The 21025-nt window shown below is 43.0% G+C and overlaps 1 protein-coding gene and 1 long non-coding RNA gene across 4 annotated transcripts in view; one reads left to right on the top strand and one right to left on the bottom strand.

Annotated features, from left to right (window-relative positions):
• Window positions 1-21025, bottom strand: part of LOC311607716 — a 612504-nt gene that overhangs the window by 314381 nt on the left and 277098 nt on the right. The window lies entirely within an intron of this gene.
• STIM2 (stromal interaction molecule 2) overlaps window positions 6156-21025 on the top strand; it is a 126514-nt gene continuing 111644 nt past the window's right edge. The window contains exon 1 of one of the 3 annotated variants that reach the window (XM_084799705.1): window positions 6156-6725. In XM_084799705.1, coding sequence (XP_084655831.1) covers window positions 6386-6725 — 340 coding nt within the window. In that variant the 5' untranslated portion in view covers window positions 6156-6385. Of the gene's footprint in view, window positions 6726-7122; window positions 7477-13389; window positions 13411-21025 lie in introns of those variants that run through there. The other 2 variants (XM_084799706.1, XM_084799707.1) reach the window with 2 other exon arrangements.

Here is a 21025-nt window from a genome sequence, read left to right as displayed (position 1 = left end):
ACAAAACACAGTGTCTGTGAGGTTTCAGAAGGCAATGAGGACTCCCCCTGGGAATGGAACCAGAGGCACTCGTTATCAAACCGTGGCAAGGAGCTTGTCTACATTTTGCCTATGCCCTGAGATGCTATGGGATGCTGAATTGAAATATGATGGACCAATCCAATGCATGAACTTTCAAGGTAGCCAGCATTCCGGGTATAGCAGGGCATAGCTGACTGACTTTATCTAGGCTTATATGAGAACAAGGGACAGCAAGTAGAACATAAAGATTTTAAAAGTTCAATCAGAAAAAGAGTCTATTTAAATTTGAATCAAGGAGGGTAGAGTTTTTAAAGACTTTGGTGACATTCTAAAGAAGCAAAACCTTCACATTTGGACAATAGGTCTCGAGACTACTTCAAGAATAAGAGGCATCACCTGCCTCAGAGCCAGGGTTATAAAAGTGCAGGCTTATCCGAGAAAGACTTTCTTTCGTCCAAGACAAAGTACCCCTATGGCACCATGCTCACCAAAGGTTGTTAAGGAAGTGTTCCCTAAGACTAATGTCACAATGCTCATTTGCCCAAACTGGGAGTAGACCTTGCTATTGCCTATGCAATGTTGATTTTACAGGCATGGAGAAGTCAAGAATTATAGGGTTATGGGAGCTTCCACTGAGCTTTCAAAGGAAAATCTGAGAGGCTAGAAATTCCTGTAGGAAGTCCTTGAAAGATGGTACTTGAAGCTATCAGAATGAATTCTAAGAAACCACGAAGACTCCGGAAAACTGCAGATAGCAGGTGTAGTGGAAATAAACACATTTTTGTTTTGATCCCAAGTGTGGGATGGGGAAACACACTTGTTCGAGAGATCAGGTGATGTTCATCCACTTGAAGACGAACCACCTCATGCAGGGGCTTGGTTTTTGCCAGCTGAAACACATCTTAGTACAGACTCTGAGAACTCCAAACAGGAGGCAGGGGCTTTTTGGGTCTTGGTATTGTTTGACTGTTCATCACTCTACTTCGAGATGCTCCTAGAAAGAACCACTCCAGAGAATGAATGCTTCAGGCTCATGTACCCCGTTCCACTGTCTGAAGTACGTAATGTTTCTTCTGTATTTACAGAAGTACTCCGTGAGAGTTTGCCTTAAGTCTCAGCAGATTTTCAACATTTTTTCTTTCTTTCTTTCTTTCTTTTTTTTTTGGAAATGGCAGAGCTTTTGAGACCCTGAGAGCCTTGGGAGTGGATTAAATGCGTTGAGGGATTATCTTAGAGTTACTATTGCTATAATGAAAAACCATGACCAAAAGCAACTTGGAGAGGAAAAGGTTTATTAGACTTACCCTTCCTTATCACTATTCATTAGGGAAGGAAGTGAGGACAGGAACTTAAACAGGGCAATAACTCGGAGGCAGGAGCTGATGCAGAGGCTGTGGCTGGATGCTGCTTACTAGCTTGCTTCTCGCTCATAGCTTGCTCAGGCTGATTTCTCACAGAACCCAGGACCATCAGCCCAGGATGGCACCACCACAGTGGTCCTCCCGGATCTGTCACTAGTTAGGAAATGCCCTACAGTCTGATCTTATGGAGGTATTTTTTTTCTTTTAATTGAGATTCTCTTCTCTCAGATCTTACTTTAATTCATGTCAAGTGGACATAAAATAAGCCAATGCAAGGATAGACAGACGTTTTCAAGGACCACCTGCTATCAGATACACACACATGTGAGTTTATGCCATGTGTTACCTCTTTCATAATTGCCGCAGCTACCTTCTGAAGTACTGGTATTCTAGCCTGCAACCACCATTCAAATGGTCGTTTTCAGCTGTGACAGTTTTGCTTTTCTTTTCATGAGTTCCGCTTGTACAGGAAACGACAATATGACTCCTAGCACAGGCACCAGTATTTATCAGAGATAACAACTCTCGAATAACTCTTCAAATTAAGCAATAACAGACAACTTACTTTGATTAGTAACAAATTATGCCACAAAACACTGATGCACTTGGCTGTGGTGAGTAAATTTGGCTTTCTTTCTTTCTTTCTTTCTTTCTTTTTTTTTTGGTTCTCTGAGACAGGGTTTCTCTGTAGCCTTGACTGTCCTAGACCAGGCTGGCCTCGAACTCACAGCAATCCTCCTGCCTCTGCCTCCTGAGTGCTGGGATTAAAGGTGTGCGCCACCACTTTCTGGCAAATTTGGCTTCTTCTGTGGAGTTTTTTTTTTTTTTAACCTTCCTTCCTACACTTGCAGAGAAAGATGCAAAAATATTCCACCTTCACTAAACAGGGAATAGCCTGTTCTTACTGGGCTTAAGTAGCAAGGGTCTTGCTAGCGAACAACTTTTATTACCCTTCCCCGCTTCCTTTAATGCTTTAATGTACGCCATAACTTGAAGACCATACTCATAAACGGACACTTTCATTGCTCCTATCTTGAAACCGTATAAACTACTATCTCTGAATCTTTCCAAAGGCTCAGGACCTTAATTTTCTAGGAAGCTATGAAAGCGGCCCAGTTCATAACCGGGTTTCCGCCAAAGAGGACTTTTGTTGTTGTTGTTTTGTTTTTTCATTTCCCCAGGAGCTAACAAGGGCAAGGAAAGAGCACTTGCCCAAGGTGCTCCTCTTCCCTGAAGTAGCAGGAACCCCTACACCCTGGGGTCACAGTCAGGCCGGGGGAAGCTGTGGGTAGGCCAGACCTCAGCCGGAATTCCCCTGGGTGCTACTTCCATCCCGCCCCACGCCCACAGCGCTCCCTCCTGGAGCCACTGCGTCCGCCCACGTAGTGATGTCATTGCCCGAGTGTCGGGCGCGCGCGGACCGTCCGCCCACGGAATCCGGGCGGGCGCGCTCAGTGCTGGAGTTGCGCACCTGTGGTGGCTGCAGGCAGGCGTGTTGCAGCCTGGAGGCTCTGGCGCCTGGCTATGCTCCCCATAGCGGAGATCCGGTTTTCCAAGTTGGAACCCGATGCAGGCTATGTAGGCTGGGGTGGGGGTGGGGGTGGGGTTAAGGCTAAAGGATGGGGAGGAGCCAGTGCAGTGCTTCTGCTTTGGGCGCGGACTCAAGAGTTGGGCGCTTCTGCAGGAAGATGAAATCCAGCAGCCTAGGCAGAAGAAGTGCGATGCGTTTTAAACCTAACACGGCAGCAGGTTTAGAATACACGCTCAGAGCCTGAGGCCAGAGTCACTAAGTACAAAGCACCTGAGTCCCAGGCACCCAGGCAAGGATTTGTTACAATTTTCCCCCACTCCACTGCAACCACCAATAACTCTGCGGTGTAGGTATAATTGGATTCCTAATTAACTTGCCTACGCGTCACTCTGAGAAGATCGAGTTTCTACGAGGTTGGTCTGATAACAAAGTTCAAGGCTGCCCATCAGACGCTGGAAGTCAAGACTGTGTTAAAAACAAGCCAATGAACGCATTCTGCAAATACATGACAAGTTGTGAGATTTAACCGGAGGAGGCTGGGCTGTAGGAGTAGGGTAGCCACCAAAGGAAAGGGGTTTCCGGTAGTTTTTGAATGGAATTTGGCAAGAGAAACCACACGCAGGAAGCCCTACGTTACAAGGAAAAGGAAAGGGAACCCGAGAAGATACGAGATTGCCACCCTTCCAACCCTGTGTTTATGTGTGGCTTGCAAGTGTAATTATGTATCTGTAATTCTACAGATGGGAATTTTCTTGCAAAGTAACGGACTTGATTTCGCTTGTTAACCTAGGCCTACGCTATAATGCGCCGGGACACTGTACCCCTCTTGAGTAACAGTGTGCACCAAGGCTGCTCAATTTAAGTCAGAAACTTTGATTCCCATGAAAAAGATAGATAAGGTAGAGGATTCATTTCTAGCCGGTGTCCTTCTGGGGCAGACCTCTATGCCTGCTGGTTCCTTACCTGTGGCCCCAGTAGAGAGAAATAAACATTTATGACTGAATCCAGTATCTTTTCAGTGCCCTGCACCCTGTCTTTGAAAAGAAATGGCATGGCATTTTGTTTAAAGAAGCGTGAGCCCAGCAAATTGCTAATTGTTCCTGGTTTTATATTATTGCTATAACAGTTTTCCCTACACACTTTAGTAATTCATTCTTACCTTGCATAAACATAAATTATAATTATTTAATAGAGATACATTTTATCTCTCATGAAACATGGTAAAGGCCCCCAGGAAAGGACAGTTAGCAGTCTTATAGCTTCAACTTCTGACTTACTTGGCTTGTTCAAGTGTGTTTTAGTCTGCTGAATCTCCACCATATAATACTTTGCTTGGCATATATTATGTGCTCAGTAAATATTGATAAATTAGATGATGCCTCCTGGAGAGCAGGAGACGAACTTGTTTGCTGCATCATTTCCTGGTGCCCTAGTAAGACTCAGCAAACAAGACTTCACTGCTGTTCCTTTCAGCAAGCAAAACAGACTCTTCCTTTTGGCCCTTGAGTAATTGCCCCGCCCTCCAACTCAATGCTCCCAAGCAGTAGGTGAAGAAATAACTGCGGATGGGTTGATGAGCCTCAAGATTACTCCTGACTCCTATTATTATTATTATTATTATTATTATTATTATTATTATTATTATTTTTTTTTTTTTTTTTTTTTTGGTTTTTTTCGAGACAGGGTCTCTTTGTAGCCTTGGCTATCCTGGACTTACTTTGTAGACCAGGCTGGCCTCGAACTCACAGCAATCCGCCTGCCTCTGCCTCCCGAGTGCTGGGATTAAAGGCGTGCGCCACCATGCCCGGCTACTCTTGACTCTTTTCTCCAGTGTCTATCTGCCTTTTCCACTGCAAGTGATACCCAACGTTCTTTTGGACAAGATTCCTAAGAAATTATTTTGGAGGCTGTCAATTTTGACTTCTTGACCTCTGAAACAAAATAATCTAAACTCCAAGCCAACAGCAGAAACCAACAGCAGCCAGACCTATGTTCTTAACAATCCTACTTTTAAGATCATGTGTGTGTGTGTTTGTGTGTAGTTCAGCACCTTTTACATTTTAAAGGTTTCCTGAAGAAATGCTTTGATATGAATTGCCAGTGTGTAGCACATATGGAGCTGCGTGCCATTCTCATTCCGAGCAGCCCTGTCACAAGTAAAACAAAACAAACCAAAACCAAAACCAAAACAACAAAAAACCCAACCAACCAAACAACCCAAAACCCCCAAACAACAACAACAACAACAACAGCAACATATTTCCAATGTAATGATGCCAATTACTTGGATGAACCGGATTCTGGTTCTTTCCCTTTTTAAATCAATTAAATCTGTCCCCAGCAGAATTTGCAAGAGAATGCATAAAACTTTGCTTTATTGCGGACTAGCAAAATGGTCAAGTCTATATTGTAGTTGGTGCAACCTGTTCAGCTGGCAGAGCCTATAGGAGGGGGTGGAATGAGAACAGGGAGTCGATGACTGCAGGTAATGTCAGCACGGAGAATAGTAAAAAGCTAATGCAAATTATATGAAAATTTCCATTCAGTGGTTGCTAAATCGGGCCATGTCCATTTACTACCTGTGGGCCGGTGGTTTAAGCTATTTTAACAATTCAAGGCTTTGATTTCGTCACTTTTAAAATGGAGATGAGAAGGATGCTTTACATTATGTCGCTGTAAATTGCTTAGAGAAATTCCTTGCACGCTGGCACAGAGCAAGCGCTTTGCTGAATGTTTGTCAAGTAAATTCAATGCTTGGCTGGGTTACCCTCCACTTCTACACAGCTGACAAGCCCCACCTACAACCAAGTTAGGGGAGGCCTCTGTTTCCTACTGCAAGGTTTTCCTAACCCACGCGGTGAAGCACTCAGAGGATCTGCGACGTCGACAGGCTTTCTCCAGGTCTCCAGGCTGCCCATCACCCGATCGCAGCAGCGTGGGCGACACACACACACACACACACACACACACACGCCTGAACACACACACACACACGCCTGAACACACACACACACACACACACACACACACACGCCTGAACACACACACACACACGCCTTCCTCCCGCTCAGGTTCGCTAGGCTCCTGGAGCGCTGGGCTAGGCGGCCTTTCCCGCACCCCGCCCACAAGTCTGGGAACGCCCCTGGGGGCGGGGCCCAAGCGCCGCGCACGCGCAGTGCCACCGTGTCGCGCCTGCGCCGTGGCGGGGCTGAGGGAGGCGGGGGATTGGTGTGAGAGCTAGTGTGTGAGGGGAGGGAGGTGTCCCGGCCGAGCGTGGTACTACGGCGGGCGCGGGCCGGAGGGGGCGGGGGGATGCGCCGCGGTGGCGGCGCGGGCGCTGGGCTGGGGCTTGGCCGCGCCAGAGCAGCGGATCCCGGTGTCGCCGCGGCAGCTGCGCGGGTGTCGCGCCGGGTCGGAAGACGCCGAACCACAGCGCTCCCCCACTTTTTTTTTTTTTAAATAACCGGAACCAATGAACGCGGCGGGGAGCCGAGCTCCGCGGGCCGCCGGTGAGGGGAGCAGACTAGCACCCGGCGGGAGTCCGCTTCCCAGGCGGCGGGGCCCGGGGCAGCTGGCGGCGAGCGAGTGCCCGGCGGCTCCGGGGAGCGCTTTTCTCTCCGCGGCACTCGGCCGGGCCTCAGGCCACCCTCCCCGGCGGCGCTGGGCTGCGCTGCTGCTGTTCGGGCTGTTGGTGGCCGGCGCGGCAGACGGATGCGACCTGGTGCCCCGGCACCTCCCCGGGCGGCGCCCGTCGGGATCGGCCGCGTCTCCTTCGGCTGCGGCTGCGGGCGAGCGCCAGGCGCTGCTGACAGGTGAGGCCCGCGCGGCGGCGGCGGGCAGGCTTGGCGGGATCCCCCATCCCTACCCCCTCCATCCCCAACCGGGACCCCATCCCCGAGGGGGCGCCTCGCGGTTACCTTGGCGCCGGCCGTCGCACTTCGGACGCCTTCCTCCTAGTCCACGGGACTGGCGCCTCGAATGCGGCTTCTTCGCCCTTTCGTGGGGCTTCTGCGAGCTCCCCAGCTGAGCAATGCAGTGGTTTCTCTTTGGTGCCGCCACTGGGGTCTGTAGGGGACTGGGCTCATTTCCCCTCTTCCTAAAGCTGCTAGAGAAAGTAGGCGGCGGCGGCGGCGGCAGCAGCAATGCGGTATGGAGTCGGCCTCTGCTGCCTTTTCAAAAGGCAGCTGGCGGCGTCTTACCGGTTGGGAGCCCGGCTGAGCGAGCGCCGTGTCCCAGGGGAAGCTGCTGAAGAGATTCTTTGAGAGCCACAGCACCTAGTGGCATTAGTGGTTCCGTGTTAGTATGAAGAAACGTCAAAGTCTGGTGTGTTTTTTGTGGGGGTAGGAGGCTGTTTGAAGGGATGGAAAGTATAGGCTGTTTGAGAGCATCCCTGGGAGATGAAGGGTGCAGAAAAGAGCATCAGGTAACCAGAAACACCTCAAATTTATCAAGTGCAGGACATTTGTGACGTGGATTTGTGCAGCATAGTTCTTGATGGAGTGCACCAGGACCTTTTCAATACAAAACGTTTAAGCTGTTACTGAAAACTTCCAAATATGTTTGGTAAGATTAGAAAATTGTATGCTTTTTTAAAGCCTTCATTGTCTTATATAACTGATCTGGTGTGGTTTAAGCAATGATGTAAAAGGTCCTGAAATGATTTCCTGGGACAAAGTGGTGAAGCTGGAGTAACTTATTTCTCTTTCCGCTGTGTTTATTTTTAAGGTAGACCTCTAGGTTTTCTGGAGGATAGCAAGATTAAGGAAGAGTAGATGATCCACTGTTAATTTAAGTACCGCGATAGCCCAACAGGCGTCTGGTAGTCACTAACAGCTGCTCTGGGAAGTGTTAGCACTGTTTAGATCTAAGCAGCTTTTCTGTGAGTTCTGTGACAGGCTATTTCCTGTTGTAGAGAGAAGGAGGATGTTGGTAAACGTTGTCGGACACTTTGGAAGTTGGAGGGTGTAGAGCATACTGATCAGCTTATTTACAGTCCTCAAAAAACTTACCAGATCCTGTTCAGCCGAAACAGGGAACCCATCACTGGCTGCCTTGGATAAATGATTTAGAATCTTTAGGGGCACAGTACCGTGAGGGAAGGATAGATGGAAGGTTTCATGCTCAAATAGCTGTTCTCTAATAAAAATGTGGCAAGTGTAGAAGGGAACAGTGATAAGGTAGTTAAGTAGGACTGTAGGCTGCGGGCTTTTTGTCTTGTCTCCCTTGGGAATGGAACAGCGTTGCTTTGGCTTTTAAGAGCTTTGGAATGCTTTTCTCCCCCCTCCCCCCTTGGCAGAAATGTTTGATTAGTAGTTGTATAATGCCTTAGCGAATGTAATTGGCAGAAAGGTAAGTGATTTAGAATTTTGGTGTTTATTGACTATTTTAACAAGTATGTTATACTGAAGAACAGATAATCGCAGATGGAATTTTAATAAGCTGTAACCCTTTTAATTTTCTCTACAGTTATTTATGGCACAGTGGAAAAGACAAGGTGATTCTTAGTGGGGAAAACCAGACCAATCACACAAAATGAATTTGTGCTGTAGTGCTTTTAACTAAGTTTACTGAAATGTCAACGTTGGAGTTATTTCTGTTGATCTCAAGGTTTTTTTCCTTATTTTCGAATATTAATTTTTAAAGCTAAACATTTCCATTTAACGTTTCAGATTATAAAACTACAGTGTCCAAGTTGAATCATAGTAATTTTAATAAGTTTATGTAAATACAGCCAGTAGGGCTGGCACTTGGGGAAATGTATATTGAAAAATTACTTGTGAATTAGAATATATTGAAATTGCTTCTTTAGGGCTCTTTCTCATTTAATAGTTTTTGTGGGTAGTAGTCTCTTATGGCTCTGTTTGTTTTATTAAGCTTGGGACATAAATGGTGATATGTCACACTTTGGGAAGTAGAGCCACAGACAGACCCAAGGTACTGCCCCGTCATACTGTGTTAATGATAGATGCAGACTGTGAACACCAGTTCTAAGACAGGTTCATTTTATGTGGATTTAGAAATATGAAACCTTTTTAAAGAATTGAGAGAAATTTTCTCTAGGGTTGTCCAGTAAAGCTGTCATTTCACTGTTGGTCCTTTTAATAGGTTTGTAAATTGAGAGCTAAACCACTCTGTTTTCTTCTCCAGATTAGTTTTTAAATATGTAACTGTTAGGAACTCCTGAGGAGTTTGTCTTTTATTAATACGATCCAGACACACTTTTTCATTGACGCTCACCTCTTAAGGGTTTAATGTTGGTGTGTTTTAAGAATAAATAGGCTTTAAGTCTGGCTTGTTCTTAGTTTTGAACAAAAAAAGTATTCTTTTCAGAGGTAGGCAGTGACACCATTAAAACAAATAGGTCCATTGTCTTAAATGTTTTAGTAATGTAGAACCAATATTTATAATATTATGTAGTAAAAATTCAAATTGTATGTGTGCATATGCATGTATGTATACACATATATATTAGTTAAAAATAATTCACATGATTGAAATCTAATTTAGATTAAGGATTGATGACTGGTAGCTGGCAGATTATAGCCTATGACTTTTAGATATATTAAAATCTCAATAAAACTTTAAATTATTCTTAGGTCAAAATATAATACCATTGTGAAGGTCCACTTTATCCAGAAGTGCTAAAAAATACTTACACTGTGGGGCTTTCACTAATTTAGTTGTCAATTTTTCAAGTTATCATTGGAAAAATATTAATGCAAACTTTCAGTTGTCACTCACCTTGCATTCCCAAGACTTACCCAGTAGACATGGCTTTATTAATGTCTTTTTTGAGTGTCTGGTTGGCTGGAGTGTGCTGTATGTATGCCTCATTGAGTCATGCCTGTGCTGGTGTTTACATTGTGACAGCAGAGTGTGTTTTCCAGAACCTTCTTTTGATGCTCTCCTACTGTTTTGTTTTCTTCTCCAGTCTTTGGCCATTGCTGTGTGTATGTTGTGTTGTCAGCCACAGAACGGAAGAACTTGCTCCTATCTCTTTGAGTTTCATCCATTCTGCATGTTTAGCATTAGTTGTGAGTTTGTTTAGAAGCCTCCCATTCCTTGCTAGTCTTTTTTAAGACTCTTAAAAATCCCATTGGTCACTGTTGATGACCTCACTGTGCAGGAGAACTCAGAAGTGCCAGTTGGAAATGAGGGTTTAAGATTTGGCTTACTTTGATATAAAAAGGATAAACAGGGATGGATAATTTGCTGATGACTCAGTTTGTAGTTGGGTTAATGGTAGTGTTTTTAGGTTAATTTAGACTCATGAGTAACTGTATCAACCATTTTGGATTTTTGGGGAGTCATGTTAGTATGATAGGAATACTTTCAGAGTTATCCTTGCAGATATGTATTTATGCATATATTAATGTATAGACTGGCTAAGTGAATGTTAAAATTAGCAACTACTAGTGATGAACAAGCTACTTTTGATACTGATTAGTGTTTGGACTAAGTTAGGAACTAACTAGGAGATTATTTTTAATTTGATAAGTTTTATTAACCAAACAATTATTAAATAAATACATGCAAGAAATAGAAAACTAGGAATATGAACGAATACAAACAAGAGTAAGACCCGAATCTGTCCATTGGGATCTCAGACTAGCACAGGCTGGGGAGTAACAGGTGTTTAAGTAAACTATTACTGGGTTTCTTACTGTGCTAACCACTTCCAGTGCATCAGTGTGTTTAGATCTGAAACTAAACCCGTCATGTCATACAAGACATGAAAAAATTGGATGCCTCATGATCTCGGGCATCTTACCCAAGATTTCATGTTAGACGGTGACTGGAGTTTCTTTGATCCCAAAACCTCGCTTTTTAAAGGCCTGTATGTCATATATGCTAATACATCTGAACAACATGAGGCCAACACTGAGCAGCATAATAATGAATGGGAAGCGCTGGGGAAAGAAAGAGGCTTCTGTAGAATGTGAGGTGGACCCAGGTCCGCGTAGTTCATGTACAGGTGAGTGGAAGGGCCCACCGAGAGGAGGCAAATTGAAAAATAAGGAGGAAGTTAATTGTCTTCAGAGCTATGCCTGGATTGTATGTGGAGGAAATTGTCATCTAAAATTGAGTCTCTCAGTCATGTGCTAGGGCATATGAGAAGTCCCCAGAAAAATGTGGTAAAATTTCTTGGCATATCGATTTTGCTAGTTAAACTTGCTTGGGAAACTAAAATGAAAAGTTTATTTCAAAGTTGAAAACATTTAAAATACTGTGTACATACTCTAGAGAGTGTAAGTTTACTTTAATTATTTAGGGCAAATCTTTCATAAACTCTTGAGTCTTCTAACCCGTCATCAAGAGGGAGAAGAACTGAGCCTGAGAGGGACCTGTGTTTGAGAAAGTGAGTTTTGAGTGGGCGGAAGTAGGAAGATGAAGGTCGTAAGGAGGCAGTTAGCATACAGGACAGTAGGAGAGGACTTGAGGACTTCAGTTATACAGTGAGTGGCTCTGAAAGCAGGTTGTAGAAAGTTTGTTTTATTCTTGGATTAGGCAGGAGCCTGGCTGGTTGTTATTTTTTTAATGTTGGTTAGTGTTTCTAGACTGACTTAAATTAGTACGAACCTTAAAGCCCCCAGAAGAAACACAGTATTTTTTTTACTTCAAGTATGCCTACTTAGCACTTCAAAATTAGGTATTTGGATGTATGATTCGGTTTCTGTGATGATTTTCAAAGTAGTTCACAAGTCGTCATAAATATACTTGCTAACTGTCTGGTAAACCGAAACACTGATAGCTAAAGATAATATATTTGTGTGTTTACACAAAGCCTTTAATTCTATATTTCACAATGTATGTTTATTCTATATTAAAGAGTGACTGTGTCCAGGTTGAGCTTATATTGTATATTAGCATGGACTCTCCCATCTAGAGGTCTCCAGTTTCCTTTGTGAAAAAGTCTTCTGAGTACTGACTAGCCTATTACTTGTTTCAAAATTAACTGTTGAGTTTCCCGCGTGAGGCCCAAGCCTGGTTTGTAGCTGATAATCTCTAACATCAAGGGCAAATGGGTTGCTTTTGCCTTCTCCGTCTCCATGTTAGTATCTGTAGGTTTTTTTATACTCAGTCTCTCTTGACACTTTCCAGTCTGACTTCCAGTAAACATTTCCCTTGACTGGCTTCTTTGTCCCCGGTTTTGAGGGTGGTTCTCTCCTAAATCTCAGTTCCCAATCTTGTGTTCTTGAGGTGAACATTTCCTCCTCGGAGAACTTCATTACTAGGAAAGTTCTGCTGGGTTAGGGAACCCCAGGCCAATGATTGATTGGACATTTGGCTGTGTTTCACCTGGCCCTTGCAGTGCTCCTGCAGAGCCATCATGGCTACCGCCCCCAGAATACTTTTCTTCCAGCTAGGCTTTGTCAATCATGTACTTTTCAGAGAGCTAACTTGGATTAAGGCTAAAGGGAGTTGTGGGATGTTAGTAGTGAGGATTGAGTGTTCTTCTCTGAAAGATAGGGGTAACCTCCTCTCCCCATTCCAGCCTTTCCCACAGGCCCAGGGACCCTCCAAGCCTCACAGGAAGTTTACTGGATGGGCCTGTCCCAAGCGCTGCTTGCATGTGAGCTGGTCTTCATGTGCGCTGCAGATCTTGGCCTCTGTGCAACTGTTTTGCCTCCAGTTATTTTCACTTTCTCTGCCTCTCTCTGATCTTCTTGAACTTGCCATTATGTAAGTGAAGCACTTCAAAAACTCTTACTGAATTAAGTGCTGTGTTTTTAATTAAAAAAAAAATACTAGCAGTGATTCTCTTTATTTACATGATTTCTGACTATTAAACAATCTCATTAAAAACAAATCTTTGGAGGAAGAACAATGATTTGTATTTGTCAAGTGATTCTCAGGAAGTGATACAGGTTTTCAGTGCTTGACTTGACTTTTGGTTCTTTTTTTTTTTTTTGACAAGGTCTTACTATATAGCTTAATCTAGTCTTTTTTTCATTTTCTTTAGGCTAGTCTTGAACTCTAGATGCTTCTCCTCATCCTCCTGTTTCCACCTCCCAAGTGCTGGGATCACAGCCATGTGGGACCATGCCCCCACCACTCCTTTTTATGTAGATTTCATCTGCTATTCAATACACTTTACATTTTACAGATCCATGTTTTCTTTCCTTTACTGTTTCTCTTTCCTTTTAAAAACATCTGATGCTGAGTCCCGAGATGATCTTGATCCACTTCCTTTATTTTCCTTCTTTACAGCAAACATCTGACTTGTTCTATTAAAGTCATGTCTAAATTTCCCCAGTTCTCTACTCTGGTCATCTTGACCTCTTCTGCTTTATATTCATTGCATTAATCTTTGCTAATTTCTTCTTAGTACTAATTTAAATTTGTATTTGTGTTTTTTAAATTGCAGTGATAGATACCTTGTATTTTTGGAATTTGCATTTATGAATTTGCTCTCTGATGTGCTTCAGGCCTTAGGTTCGTGAGAATGGGTGTGAGGAAGAACCAAGGGAGATAAAAGGAAAAAGTCAGATTTTAGTGAGTATGTGTGTCTGCATATCATTCTAAACATTATTTAACTACTGCTGTGTGGTAGCCATGACTTGAGGAACTGGGATTAGAAAGGTGTTGCAGTTTGCCTTTAAAAAAATTACTGTAGGAACAGTAAACTTGAAACTTGCTTTGGAATTTATTTGCACAATATAAGAAAACGTTAACTTTGTAGCTTTACCTGTTCACATTGCTACGCTTACTAGAATACACTTTAGAGATATCTGTACTTTTCAAAATAGCTAAGATGTGGAAACAACTTAAAGGTCTGTTGGTGAGGAATGGATAAAGAAAATATGACATACACACAGACACACAGACAGTGGGGTTTTATTCAGCCATTGAAAGAAGAAAATTCTGGTATTTGTGGCAGTGTAGGTGCACCTGCTAAATGAAACAACCTAGACACAGACAAATACTGCATGGTCTCACTTGTGTGGCATCTAAAAATGTCAAATGTAGCAGAATGGAGGTCACTAGGTTACTTGAGATCTGTAAGAGAGTACACCATAAATAGTCATATCTCATACCAAAACTAAAGGTAAAGATATGAGCTATTGATACGTTGACCAGCATGATAATGATGATTATTTCACAATTATACCCTTATCAAATCAAATAGTACACCCAGTACACACACACACACACACACACACACACACACACACACTTCAGTAGCCAAGGGTACCTCATTCATATTTTTAAAAACGTAGAGTATTTAGTAGAAGTTTTTTGTTTTGTTTTTGTTGCTTCTGTTGTACATTTCCAGTGCTAAAGATAAATTGTGTATGCTCTCCCCACCCCAGTTTTGGAAACTGGGATCTAGCGAGGATCTTGCCAGTGCTAGGCAAGCTCTTTACTGAGGAGCTACACTTCTGGCCCCCTTTGGAATAAGATGTGATGTAAGCAAACACAAGCTTCAGTGGTTTACTAAGCATCAGATTTCAGTGAGATGGTCAGCCTTTCAAGATCAGTAAGATACTGAAGTCTGCTAGAGCTGTACTCACTTAAAGGCTGATGATACTGTGTGATAAAGGCATGCGGATTTGCCGTTTCCTGAGTTGGACTTTTTTTTGGATAAGTTCTGGTTTCCAGAGTCGGCTAGAGCAGCTAGGGGAGGGCACACAGTAGGGGAGTAGGAAGCTGAGAAGGGATATACTGGCCCATGAGAATGCAAGATGTGATTGTGGATGGCAGATATCCAGGAAGACTTAACAGTGCTGAGCCTGTGTACAGCGAACCAACATTTAAATTTACATGTGCAGCTCAGACTTGGCAGCAATTTTGCACGTCCCAGTTGATACTCAGAGCATCCTTGTGAAGTTCTTACTGCTTTTTCCCATACTATGTGTTATGTATAATGGGGATTTAGTTATCTTAAAATCTTCAGTGCCAAGGCTCTTAAGGTTAATATAGAGAGTATAATAGAAGTTAAATCAGGGAATGAGGCTGGGGAAGCATTAGATATTCTAAGTAGTGTGAAACTAGGTCTTTATAGCTCATTGGCCTTTCAATTGCATCATCATTTTCTTTGTTAATAATGAGCATTTGCTGTGAAATGTTCTGAAGTTTTGAAGGTTATTCTTATCCACTATACAGATTCTAAATTCTGGTGATACATCTGCAGAGTGCTGTAAAAAGTCAGTCGCTTCAGAAGGTGTGCATTTGTGTTTGTGCTTTGTTTTTGTGACTCTACCTCATGGGATGGAATTGGTTTTAAGACTAACAGAACTTTTATATGGGATGTAAGTTTGTTTTATGTAATGTGATTTGATTAAGACTACGGTTTGTAGAATCCCAGTCTGATAGTGTTTTATAGTTATAGGTAGGGGTCTTAAATTGTTGGTGTCTAAATGTCCATGTCTTGGGGCTGGAGAGATGGCTCAGGGGTTAAGAACTCTGTCTGTTCTTCCAGAGGTCCTGAGTTCAATTCCTAGCAACCATATGGTGGCTCACAACCATCTATAATGTGACCTGGTACCCTCTTCTGGCCTGCAGGTGTACATGCAGATAGAGCTCTCATATATACATAAAATAAATAAATAATTTAAAAAAAGTCCATGTCTTTAGAATGGGGTTTGAAGAACAAATGAATTAATAGCCTGCAACAAGTGCTTAACGTAGAGCCTGGAGAGTGTAAGCACTCAGTAATTGCTAACGCTGTTTCCCCTTTTGTCTGTAGATGCAGATGTGGGATAGAAATGTGCTGAAGTTTGCTGAGGATTAGTAATGTGCCTTCTGTTACTTTCATGCATTTATCTATGCAGATTAGATACCTGGCCTTGCAAGCTACTACAGAACTGCATTCCCAGCCCTGTTTGTGTTATTAAAAATAAGTCGGAAGCTGGGGTAATAGCTCAGACTATAGGAAGTTGCTTGTAAGCAGGAATTCAACCACCGGAACTGGCATGTACTTGTTATCTCAGCCCTGGGAAGTAGGGCCCAGTGAGGATCCCTGGGGTTAGCTGGCCTACCAGCCCAGGCTAGTTAGGTCACTGACAGATACTATCTCAAAAAAGTAGGTAGATGGAGCCTGTGGAACAGTGGCAACATTAACCTCTGATGTACATGCATGCTCACACATGCACTGGGACAGACACGCACTTGCACACCCACCCAGAATAAATGACAGTATCTTTGAAGACACTTTTGTGATCTGAATAAATAGATCATTAATGGCCTGAGACAGAACCTGCACTATATTAAAGTATTTAAAATTACAACACGGATCAGGGAGGGGCTCATGCCCACTCTAGCTGAGGAGCTATTGGCAGATGGTAGCTGGGAAGGACAGGCAGCTAGTAGGGTGCCCTTGCAGCAGTGAATGCCCCATGAGAATGTGGGCAGCACTAACCAGATGCTGTGGGATATTAAAAAACATTATAATGGGAGGAAGAGTTGTTAGAAGTTGGAGGAGCTGGAGAAAATGATCATAATGCATTGTACACACTATAGAATTCTCAAAGAGTAAGTTACACTAGTATAGAAAAGTGAAGATATTTATAGTGAAACTGGAAAGTACTGGAATATTTTAAAAGAAATTAGTTGGCTCTTTAGCTAAGTTATTTTGTATGTATTTTATTCTATTGTTTGTGGTGCTGAGGTTTGAACCCAGGATCTTACACATGGTAGGCAAGCACTGTATCATTGAATTACATCCCTAGTTTACCTTTTGTTTAAACAAAAAAACTATAATATTTTATAGCTGAATAGTCAGCACGAAAAATGTAGTTTCTGACCATAAAAGCTTATTACAGAAAATTTAAAAAATAAGAATGATTAAAATAGAAAACACATTTACTTTAACAACTGGCATCACTCTTCAGACAGTTTTTTTAATACTTAAAATGTATGTTTTTGTTTGTATTTACTAATAACCTCAAGGAATGATTTAGAAAAATACTGTTTTTGGAGTTGTAGATTGGTCCAAGGGCCTTTTAATGTTAGTTAAGTATGTACTCAAGAATAATTTTAAATGTGAAATCAATGAATACTTGCGTGTCATGTATATTACAGACTTATAGAAGTATTGGGAACACTGATGAATAACATTATAAGGCTCTTGTTTTCTTAGAACTTATATTAATATTTAAATTGAGAAGATAATTAATATTTTAAACTTATGAGATGTACCTATTAATGTGGATGAAATGGTGTAGAGACACCTGTAAATTTAGTTTGCTGAGTTAGTTGGGGAAGCTTCCAAGAAATTCATATTAAAACAATTTACATTCTCTCCCCTAGCTCTCTCTTGGTGTATGTTTATGGATGTTCCCCCCCTCAGTGCATGCTTATGGATGTTCTCCCCCCAGTGCATGTTTATGGATGTTCCCCCCCTCGGTGCATGTTTATGGATGTCCCCCCTCCCTCGGTGCATATTTATGGATGTTCCCCCCCTCAGTGCATGTTTATGGATGTTCCCCCCTCAGTGCATGCTTATGGATGTTCCCCCCCTCAGTGCATGTTTATAGGTTCCCCCTTTCAGTGCATGTTTACGGGTGTTCCCCCTTTCTCGGTGCATGTTTATGGGTATTCCCCCCTCAGTGTATGTTTACGGTGTTCCCCCCCTCAGTGTATGTTTACGGTGTTCCCCCCTCTCTCAGTGCATGTTTATGGATGTTCCCCTCTCTCAGTGCATGTTTATGGATGTTCCCCCTCTTTCAGTGCATGTTTATGGATGTTCCCCCTCTCTCAGTGCATGTTTATGGATGTTCCCCTCTCTCAGTGCATGTTTATGGATGTTCCCCTCTCTCAGTGCATGTTTATGGATGTTCCCCCTCTCTCAGTGCATGTTTATGGATGTTCCCCTCTCTCAGTGCATGTTTATGGATGTTCCCCTCTCTCAGTGCATGTTTATGGATGTTCCCCACCTCAGTGCATGTTTATGACATTCCCCCACTCCAATTGCAGGGATTGAAACTGAAATTGTCAGGCTTGGCAGCAAGCCATCTTACTGACTAGAAAGTTATATTTTTAGTGTAATATTTGCATTCATTTTAAAATATTTTTGGTGTGTGTGTGTGTGTGTGTGTGTGTGTGTGTGTGTGTGTGTGTGTGTGTGTTTGTGAATGTGGGTACAGTGCCCATGGAAGGCCAGAAAGGGTTTCAGATCTCCTGAAGCTGGAGTTACTTGCACTTGTGAGCTCTCCCGTGAGAGAACTAAACACAAGCTCTTTGCATGTTTGTACTGGTAACTGCTTATCCAGCTTTACAGCTCCCTGAGGACATAAATATTCTTTTTTTTTGTTTCTTACTTTAGAGTCAGGTTCTCACAGTGTAGCTCTGACTGTCCTGCAGCTCACTGTGTAGCCCAGGCTGATCCACAGTGATCCACCTGCATTTGCTTTTGGAGTGCTGGGATTAAAGGCCTGCACTTTTGTTGTTGTTGTTGTTGCTTTCTTGTTTTTTCCGACACAGGTTCTCACTATGTAACTCTGGCTGTTCTGGACTCATTCTGTGTAGACCAGGCTGGCCTCAAACTCACAGAGATCTGCCTGCCCCTGCCTCTTCAGTGCTGGATTAAAGGCGTGTGCCATCACCGCCTGGCCTGAGTTCATACTTTTTAAAAAATTTTTTTCAATTTTCTTCTGCATTTTATTTTATTTAAATTTTAATTTATTATAATTTATTCAGATTACATCCAGAATGTTATCTTCTTGCTTGTATCTTCCCGTCCTCACCCTCCCTACCTCAAGACCCAGCTGTACTACTCCTGGGCATATACATGAAAGATGCTCCGCCATACAACAAGGACATTGCTCAGCCATGTTCATAGCAGCCTTCTGTGTAATAGCTAGAATCTGGAAACAATTTAAATGTCCTTCAACCAAAGAATGAGTAAAGAAACTGTGGTACATTTACACAATGGAATACTCCTTAGCTATGAAAAACAAAGAAATCTTGAAATTTTCAGGCAAATGGATGGAACTAGAAATGGTCATCCTGAGTGAGGTGACTCAGACCCAGAAAGACATGCATCGTGTCTTATAAGTAGATATTAGCCCAAAATAGAACTCCTCTGAGAGACTCCACCCAGTGGGGGGATCAGGACAGGTGCTGGGACTCGATGCTGGACTCTAGCTGAGAGTGGTGTGGAAGGATGGGAGGATGGAAGGACCCAGAGGATTCAGGAGCTCCACAAGGAGACCATCAAGGCCAGGGGATCTGGACCCAGAGGGCCGGCACAAAGTGTTACACCAACCGAGGACAATGCATGCAGCAAGCCTAGACCCCTGTTTGGATCTAGCCAATGGACCACTCATTCTCCATGGTTGTGGGGAGAGCAGGGACTGCCTCTGACATGAACTCTTGCCCCCAATTTGATCACTTCTCCTTGCTGAGGAGAGCCGGGGATCACTCAGAGAAAGAGGAAACAGCCTATCTGGATGAGGCTGTGGTCATATGGTAGGGGAGGAGGACCCCTTCTGTCAGAGGTCTAGGGGATGGGAATAGAGCTAAGATCATATTTTTAACGATAGTATTTGAAGGACCAGTCAGTGCTGAGTTGGGCGATATCATTCCACACAGAGGTAATAATAGCTTAGTTAGAGATCCCAAGGCAAGAAAAAATTTGAATTACTTGATTTAATTGTCCCATTTGGGTTAGAGAGATTGTTTAGTCAGTAAAGAGCACATGTGGGCATGTGCTGGGTATGACAACATGAGTATAATCCCAGATCTGAGGAGGTGGAGGTAGGCAGATGCCTGGAGTTCATTGGCTAGGCAGACTAGCTGAATCCATGGGCCCCTAGTTCAGGGAGAGACCCTGTCTCAAAAAATAACCAATGCCAGCCAGCCTGTGGACTCTGTATGTCAGAGACACACACACACGCGCGCGCGCACACACACACACACACACACACACACACACCCCTTCATTTGTGACTGCCAGCTCCTAGAAGAGAAATGTTATGGGATCAACTTTCAGTTTTCACTTATATAAACTGAATGGCTGTGACTAATATATTACTCATTTGTCTTAAGTCATGAACTTGGATAATCTACTTTTTTTTTTTTTTAATAAGAGTTAGGGTAATTATATTGATGTGATTATTTAAAAGCCTAGAGTTTTATTCACCTTGTAGTGTTACAGACTTTAAAAGACATTTTATGAGGTCGTGGTTAAGATGCTGGAGAGATGGCTCAACAGTTAAGAGCACTTACTGCTCTTGCAGATTACCCAGGTTTGGTTTCCCAGCACTTATGTCAGGCAGCCCACAAATGCCCGTGCCTTCATTCGGGGGAGTTGATGCCCTCTCGCATCCTCAGGAGTGTGTAAGCACCTGGTGCCCATAAACTTAGCCATGAATACACACATGCACATCACAATAAAAGAATATAGTAATACTTAATGTAACATGAAAAGTGCTAGTCAATGTGAGTTTAGGAGTTAGAAGCTCACTCACTATTGGGCATCAACGTCAAAGCTACGCTGTGCTTCTTAGTTTAAGAATATGCTTAACAAACAATGCTGTGTGCTAGCTTTTTAAGTTTTAGGACACTAGTAGAAAGAGAAAGTTATAGACTCCTCTCATGGTTGATTATTGTTGTCCGACTGTACTCAGAACAAATTGGCACTTCACTCATTTATGATTGCCAGTGATCTCAGGATTCAGTGACTAGACTCCTTTAATGGAGGCCACGCAGCATAGTGCTTTTTATTTATTGGTATTTTTACTTATTTATGATATAAACTATACAGGCCACAGTGATTAATCTCTAGAGTTTTGTAAAAAGCATATACACGTGCTAAAGCATATTAGATCAACTTTAAGATCCTACACAATCCAGCGCTAGAACCCTGATCTGTTACTTTGACTCTTACAATGTTCTGTTTGATGCTGTGTTCATTTGAGATGGTATGTTGCTGGGTTTTCTAGGCTGCATTTAGACTCCTGGGCTCAGATGATCCCCCTGCCTGTACATCCTGAGTGGCTGGGACCTCAGATGATGTGCTGATCACTGTACTGGCTGCTGCAATATAGTTACGTACTCAGTTTTGAGACAGGATCTCTCTGTGGGGTCTGGCCTGGCCTTGAGGTGAGGATTATTTTACCTTAGTTTAGCAAGTGTGCATGACCATGTCTCTGTGTACATTAGGATG

The sequence above is a fragment of the Acomys minous genome (genome assembly GCF_964271855.1).
Source record: "Acomys minous genome assembly, chromosome: 10".
NCBI classification, from domain to species: domain Eukaryota; kingdom Metazoa; phylum Chordata; class Mammalia; order Rodentia; family Muridae; genus Acomys; species Acomys minous.
This window is presented reverse-complemented; position numbering and strand designations above follow the sequence as displayed.